Source organism: Callorhinus ursinus, unplaced genomic scaffold (assembly GCF_003265705.2).
Source record: "Callorhinus ursinus isolate GAN/ISIS: 27379988/994484 unplaced genomic scaffold, GSC_fseal_2.0 scaffold22, whole genome shotgun sequence".
Lineage (NCBI taxonomy): Eukaryota > Metazoa > Chordata > Mammalia > Carnivora > Otariidae > Callorhinus > Callorhinus ursinus.
Genome location: NW_027397084.1, coordinates 10,149,541 through 10,163,561, shown reverse-complemented (window position 1 = coordinate 10,163,561; position 14,021 = coordinate 10,149,541). Strand labels below are relative to the sequence as shown.

Here is a 14,021-nt window from a genome sequence, read left to right as displayed (position 1 = left end):
TGATGCGATCTGAAATTTACCACAGTTGATGCTTGATAAATACTTGCTAAATGGAGAGCAAGCTTGGGATAAATATCACCAATATCAGTTATGAGCACAAATGGGTAAATTAGACATTATAGAAAAAAAGAGAGATGAAATGCTGGGCTGATGGCATTATATTTATTTATTTACTTACGATAAAAAGTGGGTAAAATATGCAACAGGATAGAGAAACAATGTAAGTGAAGCCTCAGAAGTGTGATAAAGTAGAGCACATAGAGAACATGTTGGTCATTGTACCTGGTCTCAAAATATGTACAGTATAAAGGAAAGCCACTTTTGGTAATGGGAAAGTGAGAGTAATTATCAAAATAAGAAGAGAGGAATAGGAGAGTTCTCATCATAGATCCCTTTGGGGATTATAATAATAATAATTATTATTTTGTAATATTTTGAAGCTCATGCTTTGTAATTAGAAAAAAAAATGATCCTTGGTCTACTCCATCTTGTGATGAAGGAAAAGGTTTAGGGTTCCATGGAAAGGCAAATGGAGAGCATGAGTTGGTCTGACCCAAGTCCTCAAGGCTCCAGCCTTCCACAGCATTGGGCCCTCCAGTGGTGGGAGGTGTTGGCTCACATGACATCTGATAAGGCAGAAAGGTAATTAACCAATAAGAGACAAGGTGTTACTGAAAAGTGGAGTTGGCGCACCTGATTACTAATTAATCAGGCGTGAGAGCACCTTGTAGATGCATTCACTATTTAATTATAGCAGCCTCTCTTGGCAAAGGAGCATATGTTCTCAGCTTAATCTACTGGTTTATACTGACATCAAATTGTCATTATCAGAAAGAATCAGGCCTTTTGATTATTTCCACTAATTTATTGAACACTTAAAATTAATGAACCCCAGGCCTTTTAAATGTGCTCAGTTGGTTTGTAAGATGGAGGAGAAAGGGGGGTAGAAAAAAGCCTTCATTAAAAGGACAATTTGTTTGGATAAAGGTAAAGCAAATACATTTCATGGGTGATCTGAACTCTATTGAAAAACACATGAATTCTAAGAGCTAAGCCTCCAAAATGATGGAGAGGAAATAGGATAAGAGGTGTGCCCTGCTGACCAATGTTGGCCTCCAAAGAACATATGGCTAAAGGGTTTCCTCCCCACCTAATTATTTATGTACCAATTCTCTGGTGACCTCACTGCAATTAAGTTTAATCAAATAAAAGCAATCAAAATTAAATGTTGGAAATCAATTGTTAGACTAACTAACAAGGAGTTCATTTTTTTTTTTTAATTTTGAAAATTTAGTTAGGTTGGGGGGAATTTAGCATAAAGCCATTCTTATCACATAAGAATATCTTCTGTATTAAGATGCTCTTTGCAACACTTCCAAGTTGTGGCTTTTTGCATTCAGTTTCAGGTGAAGGCCGCGTTCAAGTGACTCTCCAGGTGAAGGAAGGTGTGCCCCCAACTATTTCGGGTGAGTATTAACCCAGCCACCAAATAGTAGTGTCTGGTGCAGTAGAAGGTCCTCCAATAACAGTTCTATAAATTGCTCCCATCAAATTGTTTATAAGCAGGTAGGCATCAGCCCTAATGCTGTCATGCCTAATGACTCCCTATTGTGTCACCCTGATAGCTGAAATACGTGTCTGCATTTCAAAGAAAGATATAAGAAGGGTGTATTTCAAAACATTGGAAAGTAAAGAATTAAAACATGAAAATAGGCACATTTCATAAATTATGGACCATATGTGCACACAAGAGTCCAGGTCTGCAGATGGGCCGTTAGGCCTCTACCAAATGGAAAGAAAAATTCAGGGTATCTCAAAACTTTAATCGTTCCCAGTGATTTCTGGACATCAGGGTAAACAAACCCTTCCCAAAAGTCAGATGGTTCTGTGAAATCTCTCTAACTCATAAAAGCCAAATTCTCAAAGACTAAAAGACTCCTAGGCACCTTCTAATGCATTTCATTGTTTGTTTTTGTTTATCCTAGGCCAGTTTAACTATGCATTTGCATTAGGGACAAATCTTTTCAAAGGCCAAGTTTTCCAGTGGCATTTTTGTGTTGTGTCAGAGCAGAGCCCATGCTAATCAGAAAATGATCTAACTGCTCCATTTAAATTAATAAATAAATGAAGAAAATGTACTAGCCTGAAACTATAAACTAGATGTACCGATGGCTACTACTCCATGCTTATTGCCCTGGGAAGAACGTGGTTCTTTGTTCTCATAACTGTTTCTGGGCTACCATAGCATTTTGTTCTTTATGTCCGCTGTCCTTTATCCCTCCTTTCCTTTAGGTGCTCATGATGCATTATTTATTGAGGGCCTCTTGTGCAAGATGCAGGAGGATACAATGATGAGCAATGATGTTTGACTCCATGGGGTCTTATGGTCACATGGGGATGTCGATTAAATGACTAACTAAATAATCAATGAATAAATCTCTTTTAAAATAACAGTTGCCAAGGAAAGTATCTTGCAATTCTTTCTTTGACAGTTCCGTGTTCAAATTTTCAATTGGTTGGGTCAGTTGCCATTTGTAGAGGACATATCTATTGGGGGTTGTTCTCTTGCCAGGTCCCCTCAGAGGATACTGGACTATTTATGGGTGGCCATACCTCATTCAACCAGCTCTATAGTTAGGGTGCCATGCCACTCAGGACTTAGTAGGAAGATTCTGTATTAAGGACTCGTTGGAAGGAGACTGTGGGTGGCCAGCCTCCTGGGCTTGTTAGCAGGTGTCAGTCTAACTGGAAGATGTTTCATTTGGCCTATCGATTACAACATGCTGAATAAATAGAAAGATTCATAGAGTTAATAGAATAAGGGAGAGACCCTTACAGGCTATATCCTATCCAATTGCATCATTTTACAAATAAGGGAACAGAAGCCTAGAGATTAAATAGTTTGCTTAGGCACACCTAGTCAGTGATGGAACTTGGATGAGAGTTCAGGTTACCCAACTCAGTCCAGTGTTCGTTCTGCTATACCATATAAACTCTAAGATGTTTAAAGTACCTTTTATTGGCATATATTAATTTATGACTTCAATTATATGGTCAGTTTTCCTAGCCAATATAATTTGCAAGAGAAAACAATCCCAAACACAGGGAGTTACAGAATTTGTACATTACCATTCATCAGAAAGAAATTTCAAACACTAAGATACTTCTAAGACATTCCCTGGTTCTCATGATGTGGGGTAGATGGGCTAATGTCAAAATTTAAATATGAGTGTGTATTTTGCTTAATGAAAAGTTCTATGAAAAATAGTAAAATTATTACAGCATCAAAAATTCTTTGACAAAACAACAGTGGAATGATTAATGGAGTTCTATCTATATGTTAATCCACTCTGAGATTCAATATGAGTATATAATGCAGATGAGACATTTTGGGTGAGGGTGTTCTGCAGCAGAGTCTCCGAGTTGACTCAACTGTAGGTTTATTCTGAGTGTACAAGATTGTGCAGGACACTGTGGAGAAATTGTGGACAGGAAACTCCAGAACCAGCAGAAATTAGGGTATATATGGGCCAATGCTGAGGAGAGACAGGGGAGGTGGTGGTGATGTAAGTTGTTGTATGGATGCTTAGTGGGTTTGGGGTGAGGATTTATGCTAATTAGAGTCACGAGAATATCCGGGTTTCTGAACACTCCAGTGCAGGTCGTTCATGTTCTTCCAACCCTGCGGCCTTACTGGTTTCCTCTCAGTGGGCATAATGCTTTATAAGAAATGAGAGAGGGGAAAATGGGTAAAGCAACCCACTTTTGGGGGGAAGATAAAAATATTTCTGAAGAGCCTTTATCTTGTTGACATTGTCTTTTCAGTGGGGGCTAACTGGAAATATAGTGCATAGTCATATGGGACTATGATGATCAGATAGTCTCTTAAATTTGCCATCCTTTCTGCATAGATCTAAGTTTATTTCCTTTCCTCAGGTTTCTGAGAATCTGTCAGCCCTTCTCCTTTTTAAAGTCAACTCATCCCTTTCAGCATCTTCTGAACTTTGTCCCATCAGTAAATGATTCGGTCTTGCGTAGTTAACTTCTCCTTTACTGGTTCCTTCTGGTCAGTGCCTCTCAATTAAAACAAAACAAAACAAAATTCATGAATACTGAGTCCTCCTCTAGCTGGTATCTCTGTTGCAAACTTCTCAAAAGACTAGTCTCTTGATGCAGAGCCATAAAAAGCTGGGCAGATGAAGGATCAAGGTGGAGAGGGCAATATTTGGCTCAGATCTCAAGTTGGAGACCATCTTAAACCGTAGCTGTGGCTGAATGACAGACTTGTAGAGGAAAGCAAGGTGAGGCTTCCTCACAAATGTTGGTCCCGATCAAAATTCATGGAATTCGGTTTCGAGCTAAGACTCATTTATCTAAAGATTGGGAAGACAGGTCAAAGCCTGAGCATCTCAAATCCCCAAGCTGTTCGTTCCTCCGTGAGCTTTCGGGACTATTTGACCCAGTGTGTTCCCTTCCTCACCTCCGGTGCATTCCTTAATCCACTGTAAGCCACACTGCTTACCACCTCCCACTCCACTGGAGCCACCCACTCTCACCGGGATCATCCATGCTCTGGTTGCCGAATTCAATAGTCACTTCTTACTCACTCTCTTATCAGAACTCTGCTGTTAACAAGATCACTTCTGCCCTCTGGACATGCTGTATTTCTTGGGCTTCCAAGACATGCCTCTCTCCGGATTCTCCTTGCACGTCTCTGCTTCTTTAACTCTCGTAGGCCTCTTCTTCTCTCCCCACTTTCTACATTAGTAATAGCCATACAGAAGCCTGATATTAACTATAGAAATCTGATTAACTTTGCAAGAGACTGAAAAGTGTTTTCTTCTCCGTTAAGTCTTCTTATCTTAAGGCAGAATGGTATAGAATAACCAAAGTTGTTCATAATAACAACTCTTAGAATAGTTACTTTCAGATTTAGTTTGTTCAATTAAAGACAGTTTCAGCCCTCTTATAAATAAGAGTGAAGATCTCAACGTGAAGAATCTTTTTCCAACATCTACGATATAAAGAGTTTCGGAAGCCTGGTATGTGGTTTTAAAGAGCCTGGTCATTACCCTTTTGAAATATCACTGGAAATAAAGCATCAGAATATCTCTTTCTGGCCTTTGTGGTGCTACTTAGTGGCCATTTCAACAGAGCCCCCACCCTACCCCCACCTGCATATTTAGAGTATTGTGTTGGAAAGGAGGCAAAATTGGGAGGAAACTAGGTATTATAGTCTCGATGTTTATAAAATATTTATAAAGCCTCTTTCTGAATGAAGTTTGTGCCAAGCCCATGCATGATTCCCATGGTGTGGGGTCTATTTTGTGCTAATTACGTTGCCTAGGATTTCTACTTGACCACAATCTATATACTTTTCATTTATCCCAGGGCTCTAATGAGACCATGATTATGAGGGAGTTGGGTTCCTGTAGACGAAGTAACTGGGTGTTTGTTCCTCAAGGTTCTGAGCTCAGGCATTTTCTCTTTTCACATTGTAATCCTCCAGAGCTATCACAACCATCCTTAGAGTTTCAAATACGACTGCAAAACCCATCTCCTTGACTCAGAGCTGTCTCCCACTCTTCAGATTCATATCCAATCCCTCCTTGCTGTGTATCTCCACTTGGAGGTCTTTTCGAAGACACCCCAAACGCTTTATGGCTCAAACTGAATTCATCGATGTCCATCTTAATGGACATCTCTGACCATTACCACATATGCTGGAAATCCAGGGGCCATCTTTGGTGCTTCCGTTTTTGTTACCCATCACACTTGGATCTCTGATTATTTCTCCAACCTCATCACTTGCCTCCTCCCAGCTCTGTGGCTCAGCAACACCAAACTGCTTAAAGACCCTCCACGTAATCTCTTATTTCTTGCCTTTATTTATGATCATCCTTCTGTCTGGAGTGCAAACCCTCACCACAATCCCCTTTACCTTTATAGCTCCCAAGCCTTTAAAATGCAGCTCAGATGCTCCCTCTCCAGGAAGCCTCCCCTGGCAAGGTCTCACTTCCTCTCTTTGTGGGATACCATTAAAGAGAACTCCCTTTATATGTGCAATGGTGAGCACTGTGAATTGTGTAAGACTGATGAATCACAGACCTGTACCTCTGAAACAAATAATACGTTATATGTTAAAAAAAAAAAAAAGAAGAAGATAGTAGGAAGGGAAAAATGAAGGGGGGAATCAGAGGGGAGGACAAACCATGAGAGACTATGGTCTCTGAGAAACAAACTGAGGGTTCTAGAGGGGAGGGGGTGGAGGGATGGGTTAGCCTGGTGATGGGTATTAAAGAGGGCACGTTCTGCGTGGAGCACTGGGTGTTATGCACAAACAATGAATCACGGAACACTACATCAAAAGCTAATGATGTAATGTATGGTGACTAACATAATAAAATAAAAATTAAAAAAAAAGAGAACTTCCTTTAGAGTTCTATCCTCCCAATATTTATTTATTTATACAACTTACACAACAGTGTTAGCTCCTTTCATGCAAGAATGACATTTTATTCCTTTTTGTATCCCTACTTTTTAGGAGATTTTGGGAGACAAGGCACTCATCATTTGTGCTTGTGAGATTACTATAACGGTTGAGATTCTGCACCCCCTCCCCAATCATGTGAGATCCCCCATCATTTGAGCTCTTGAAACTCTAAGAACATTTGGAGTCATCTGTGAATTTTTTCATCCTCTTTTTAGAGACTCTTTCTGCCCTCTGTCTCTGTGATAGGGATCACACTCCAGAAAAGAACATGTGGCTGCAGTTCAACATGGTGTTGTGTGTGATGGATACTGTGCTGTCCCCACTGGAAATTATTAGATTTATGGTATAATTCCTGATGAAGAGGCCAGTGGGCTTGTTGAAAAGAAAATGTCACTTGATTATCAGTGGCAGAATCAATAAAAACCAGTTGGAACATATGAACTGTATGTAAATTACTTCAGTGAGAGGTGTCCAGGTTATTATCTTGCCTTTAATACACATTAAGAGCTATGAGAAGATTATACCTTTTGACTCAGTGATCCCATTGCTAAGGTTCTATTTTAAGAAGAAATCATTGTAGGGGCGCCTGGGTGGCTCAGTCGTTAAGCGTCTGCCTTTGGCTCAGGTCATGATCCCAGGGTCCTGGGATCGAGCCCCACATCGGGCTCCCTGCTCAGCGGGAAGCCTGCTTCTCCCTCTCCCGCTCCCCCTGCTTGTGTTCCTGCTCTCACTGTGTCTCTCTGTCAAATAAATAAATAAAATCTTTAAAAAAAAAAAAAGAAGAAATCATTGTTACTGGCAGATTTGTATAGAGATATTTAACACTGCATTACTTATAATTTTAGAAGAGAGTGGAAAGATCCTAAGTACCAAACATTAAGGATTGAGTAAATGATAGACTTTTTATATGATAGAATATTATGTAGCCATTGAAATTATGTTGACAAGGAGTTTTAACGACATTAGGAAATGCATATCAAAATGGCTAAGCCAAGTAGAAAAAGAAATGAATATAAAATTGCATATATGATGTAATCTCAATTATATAAAAATGCTGAGAAATTCTGGAAGGAAATACAAATAAAAGGTTAATGACAGTTATCTCTAGATAGTGAGATTATAGGCCATTATTATTATTTTTCTTTCTTTTTTTTAAGATTTTATTTATTTATTTGACAGAGAGATAGAGAGAGAGCACAAGTAGGTAGAGAGGCAGGCAGAGGGAGAGGGAGAAGCAGGCTCTCCACTGAGCAGGGAGCCTGACCTGTGGCTCCATCCCAGGACCCTGGGATCATGACCTGAGCCAAAGGCAGCCGTTTAACCCACTGAGCCACCCAGGCACCCCAATTTCTCTTCCTATATTTGCATTTTTGAAATATTCCATGATAAGCATATGTCATATCAGGCAAAGCACAAATGTGTAATAACAAAAGTAGAATATATTTTCCCTAGAAGTAGAGGTAATTGAAGGATTGAATAATTACTTGCTTTCCGCTGATAAAATGATTTTTAAAAGGTTATAAAATATCAAAAGGCAGCTACCTTGGGAGGTAAAAATATTATCAATATCCTAAAATAAGGATAGAATTTGCAAGCTATTATAGTGAATCAGATTTTCATAGTTAGTTTGCTATTTTCCTTTTGTTTTGTAGCTTCTACCTCTGTACCTGAGTCAGCTTTAAAATGGTCCCTTCCTGAAGCATGGACAGGCATTGAAGAGGGCTGGGGAGGACACAACCATACCATTCCAGGTCCTGGGGATGACGTCCTGATTTTACCCAGTGAGTAAAACAGTCCATGAATTAAATAATCACAGACAGACTGAACGAGGATAATCCAATTGGGGATTATTTGTCATTTAAATATATTGTACAAGTAAAGAATGTGAGCAATCTTATTTGTGGGCACTATGTCTACAACCTTCTTTTTTGCATTATTATAAGTGAAGAATTTCATAATCCTATGAAATCCAGAAAAAATAGCTCAGCTTACCTTCATTAAAGGTGGAATAAGTAGTCACAATGCTACAAGGAGTTAGAATAATCCCTTAATGGGATATGTTTCTTATGTGACGGAGAACAGAGATTTGCAGAAAAATTCTAGTGTCCTTGTGTTTGCAAAGACATAGAGTGTTTGGAAAGAAGCAATTTGCAAATGCTTTCTTTTTTTTTTTTTTGCCTTTTGTGGCTCTTTTAAAAATAGAACTTTTAAACTTTAAATAAAGAATCGTTCAAATATAGAAAAATGATGAATAAGTTCTTCTGTTGCCATGATTTTTCAAAGATGCTGGAAAAGGAAACTGATACATAAAACAGAAAAATAAAAGTCTATGTATGTATCTATCATCTATCTAGAACTCTCTTTCCACATAGACGCATATGGAAAAAGATGATTCTTCAGATAAACAGAAACACACACCCATACTTTAAAAATTTTTCTTTCTTTTTTTCTTAAAGATTTTATCTTATTATTATTTTTAAGTAACCTCTACACCCAACATGGGGCTCAAACTCACCACCCTGAGATTGAGTCACATGCTCCACTGACTGAGCCCGCCAGGTGCCCCCCCAATTTTTCTTTCTTAAAAGCGAGTCTTGAAACTCCCAGAAAATCTCCCTAGGCTGGGAAGAAAATGTTTTTCAAAGAACAAATATATTTTCCCTAAAAGACCTAATTTCATTTATGGCTTAATGTGAACTTCCTAAGGTAATACTGAATTTAAAAAGATCCATACTGGAAGAAGAACGTTTGGTCATCTGCAAAGTGATAACAATGATAATGTCCAACATTTATTGACAACTAACAACATCGCAGGAATGATTCTCCATATGTTAACTAATTCAACTCTGACAAGAACTTCCTTGCGATATAGGTGATATCATCATCCCTATTTTTTTAGGGTTTTATTTATTTATTTATTTGACCAGCACGCATGAGTTGGGGGGAGGGGCAGAGGGAGAAGCAGACTCCCCACTGGGCAGGGAGTCTGAGATCCCAGGACCCTGAGATCATGACTGGATCCGAAGGCAGATGCTCCCAGCTGAGCCACCCAGGCACCCCGGATCATCCCTATTTTTACTGACAAGATAACAGAGGCCCGGGGCGGTTAAGTAACTTGCCCAGGTTCTTGCAGTTTGCAATTCAGCAGTCTGAATTTTAACCCAGGCAGTCTGACTTGGAGGCCTTATTCTTAACCCATCAAGTGCATTCCCTTTCTAAAAGGACAAAGAGGAAATGACAAAGAGTAGTTGTGTCGCTTGTTTTATTTAGGATAAAGAAACGAAGGCAGAATGATTAAAACACAGTAACCACCTCTGGGCATTGCTGATGTGCTGGTATAGCTGTGCATAGAGAGATGAGGGACAGGAGGGGGTGGGCTGACCAGTACGAACTTGAACTATTCTTATCATCCAACTCCCCTCTCATCCACCTCTCTCAATGGAGAATGTAACTTTTTGAATAAACAAGCTCATGAGTCATTCCCATACGGAAGGGAAAAATCTGTTCTGTCTCAGCCATTTCTTTGATGAATGTAGCCAGCGGATTGGCCCTGGGCTATGGTTTTTCCCACTAAGCAAGCTGCTTCCCCCACCCCATGCAGGAAGCAAGTGAAGCTTTTGAAGGTTGCCAAGCTTTTAGTATCCTTTGGGATGTCCGTCATTCTTCAATCCTTTGTTCGTGCATGGTCAGTTTATAAGATGGGCCTGAATTCTCCATGAAGCTGCTCTTAACTAGCACGGAGCAAAAATAAATAAATAAATAAATAAATAATAAATAAATAAATAAATAAATAAATAAAATATAAAAATAAATAGCACAGATCAGTGCTTTGGAAAGAAGGGGGGGCAGGAGGGTGAGGCACAAATGTTGGCTCTATGAAGTATCTTTCCGTTGGTCCTTCAGTGCTATTGTGGGAATCAGAGAAGTGAAGATTTTTCAACTATGCAGTTATTGTTCATTATTTCTGGTTTCCAAACGGAAAGATAAGTGCATAAAAACGGGTGTGTAATATGTAATAAATGAAGTCCTTATTGTGCTGTTGCCTTTTTCCCCCTTCTCTTCTAAGCTCTCTTTTAACTCCAACAAACAATCTTACAGTGGCCCACATTTTAATCCGGTGGTCTCTTCTGTTTGGGGGTCTCACGTAGGAGCTGTTCTGGCTTACTTTTCCTTTCAGGTTTTTGGCCAAACCTCATATTTTGACCTCTGACGGACCTTTAGGTTAAATTTACCTTGTCTTTCTACTTGTGGTTTTGTATTCTTGACCTTTGCCTAGCTCTCCCGGTTTCACTCATTCCCAGTCTTCCTTGAATCAAGTAAGTTTGTTCACCCAAGTGTGGCACAAAATAGACAACAAATATTGCTTGAGTGACGTGCACAATCTCAATGCTGCCGCCCATAATTTAATATTAAGGTTAAATCTTTGAGTTTGACGGGTTTGATACAGCACAACTCTAAGACCGTGCAGGTCTGTGAAAAATAATGTCTTCTCCTTTGAGCAGATACCTACGAATTACGATTTTTTTTTAAGATTTTATTTATTTATTTGAGAGAGAGAATGAGATAGAGAGAGAGCACGAGAGGGGAGAGGGTCAGAGGGAGAAGCAGACTCCCTGCCGAGCGGGGAGCCCGAGGCGGGACTCGATCCCGGGACTCCAGGATCATGACCTGAGCCGAAGGCAGTCCTTAACCAACTGAGCCACCCAGGCGCCCACGAATTACGATTTTAATGATGATGCTGTTGACGATGATAGCAGCAAGTATAATTTGACTGCTTGGTGTGTGCCCTGCACTCTACATGTTCTCCATGGATTTTCTCAGTTAGTTCTCACAACTACTTTATGAGTGGATCCTGCTGCTGTCCTCCTTTGTATAGTTGAGGAATCTGAGACACAGAGAGGTTAAGTAACTTGCCCAAGTTTTTCCCAGCTAGTAAGTCAAGAGGCTGCGACAGGAAATCCGTGTGATTCCAGAGCCCTCTTTATAGTGTTATTTAAAAGAAAAAAACAAAACTCACCATCCCTGCCTGTTCTGATTCATCCAGATCTGATTGCATATTATACAGGAATTATGCTTCTCTGCTTATTGTTCATATTGTCTCCTTTGCTTGGAATTAAGAATAGGAAAACAACAACAACAACAACTATTTATTGAGTACCTAGCATATGTGAGATACTTGAAGAATTCAATCTTACCACATCCCCATTAGGTACATGTACATGGGAGAACGGGCAAAACTTCCCAAAGAGGTATCTGATGTAATGAGCCTTTAGTAGAAGCATGTGCTTTGCTTCTGGCAGCAAATGTAGTTGTAATTCAAGTTAACCCTTCTTTCCAATTCAGTTTAGGCAACACTTACTGAACACTCAACTGTGTTCGAGGCACTGTACCAGGTGCTCCTGACCTGGGGCTCCAAAGGCAAGGCAGATACACCATGACCTCAAATAGCTAGGGATTTAGCTGAATCAATAAAACACAGAACACATAATAATACAACAAATAGCTGGCATCAGCAACGGAAGTGTATTGAATCAAAGTGTCTCAGGTGAAGGGAAGAGAGATGGCTTCATGGCGGAAGAGGACCTTGGAAAATGGAGTAAGAATCTGAGGGGCAGTTAAGAGAAACAAAGGCATAGTGGGGAGTTAGTGATGCTTCAGGAGATGAGGATGGAATGTTGACTAGGATAAACCTGGGTTCACATTTGCATTTTGACATTGACCAATTGTGTGACATTGGACAAGTTTTAAACTTCTCTGACCCTCATCTATAAAATGAGGGCTGTAATTAATATGGATGTCATGGTGTTGAAAAGATTAAATAAAATAATGTCAGTACACATGACCACTGCATAGAGTATTGGCAGTAATGGAATTAGAGATGAAAGCTGTGATTTTTAATGTATCAGGTGCTCTTTTCCCTCATTTTTCCATCTGGCTGCCCCTCTTGGCCTCTGGTATTAGCGACACATTGTATTTGCTTTCCAATGGCTTATTATTTAATTTTCACAACATCCTTGGGAGCTAAATAGGTAATAACTATTATTACAGTAAAAACCCATTTTTACATAATACGATTTTAATGGAACTGCTGATTTTACAAAATGAAAGTGACTGGTAAAGAAGATTTAAGTGATACTTTTGAACCTCTAATATAATTTTATGGTGTTTTGTATATTTTAATTCATTAATAAAGGAAACGTGTAGAACATTCCCATCATTATTCAAATAGAATAGCATAATTTTTCAATAAAATTCTTAGGGTAAATTGCCTATTTCCATTTTCTGGGAAATCAATTTTATGGAATGACCTCAGACCCATCCTATTCCATAAAAATAGGACTTTACTGTACTAATAAAAGATATCACTATCTTAAGTATGGTACCATTTTCCTCCAAGGCGTTCTATCTTTATAGACATTGGATTTTGAAAGAGCTGTAAATTCTTCTCGGCGGTATTGTATGGAGTAAGCTAAGGTAATCGTGAAGAATTTGCTTTGCATTTTAGTTTATGATAACTTTGCTTCCCACAAACAAGTATATCTGATTGTATTTGCCTCCTAAATATTGAGAGAATTGGTACAAATGCATTCTAGACATCTTACAGAGTGGAAACAAGTTCTATCTAACATATTATACAGATTGCACCTTCGCAAACATAGATGGTCAATGGGTGAAATAATCCTGCTAACCTGTGCCCCACGTTTTGTCCTGAAAGGACGTGATGGATTTGTATATGATGTTTCCAAGGCTTTCTCTGAAGGAATTTCAGCCATGACAGGATGATATCCTTTTCACACAGAGTAGGCTTAATGAAAGGAAAATGTGTTTTAATTCCAAATGATAGGATTCTGTTTTGAAGGCTACAGATGTGATATCATATAGCCTCCAGCGTAGTGTGAGTGTGTGTGTGAGTGTGAGTGTGTGTGTGTGTGTGCGCGTGCGCGTGTATGATAGAATTCACTGTGTTCCCCTTTCTCTGTATTACTTTGAACTGTCCTTATTTGAAAAAATGAATGGAAGAATACTGTTTTTCCTTTATAATAGTTCTTCTGTTTGTTCTGATTTTCAATACTTGGGTATTTTAAATGGCAGAGAAGCTCATCAAAGCCATGTGATGTTCAAAGATGGCAATATTTAAAGCATTTCTTTGTTAAATCACAAGGCATTAAAGTTGGTGATATGAGGTGAAATGATCATAAATCAGGAAGTAATGTTGGAGGGGAGAATTGCTACAGAATGTTGTAATCATAGCATTATTAGCTTGATTTACCTTTTTCTTACTTGAGATTATAACTACTTGAGGCTAAGATACATGTAACAAAGATTTAAGTCTGCAAAGTCAATTAGAAATCAGATATTATAAATAATATGTTCTATCCCTGTAGCTTGAGTGGTTTTCAGTATTCTGACCTCATCCCATTTGGGTGAGACCAAAGCGTCTTGCAAACCATCACCCTATTTATTCTGGATCACTGGCAAATGGAAAAGGGAAGAAATTTAAGCTTAATTACCGGGGTCCTTTTTCTGA

At 39.1% G+C, this 14,021-nt stretch overlaps 1 protein-coding gene across 6 annotated transcripts in view; it reads left to right on the top strand.

The window, feature by feature from the left end:
• PKHD1 (PKHD1 ciliary IPT domain containing fibrocystin/polyductin) overlaps positions 1-14,021 on the top strand; it is a 484,077-nt gene that overhangs the window by 259,465 nt on the left and 210,591 nt on the right. For all 6 annotated transcript variants that reach the window (XM_025890503.2, XM_073905082.1, XM_073905080.1 and 3 more), the window contains 2 exons: positions 1,401-1,466; positions 8,146-8,274. In XM_025890503.2, the coding sequence (XP_025746288.1) occupies positions 1,401-1,466; positions 8,146-8,274 (195 nt within the window). The remainder of the gene's footprint in view (positions 1-1,400; positions 1,467-8,145; positions 8,275-14,021) is intronic.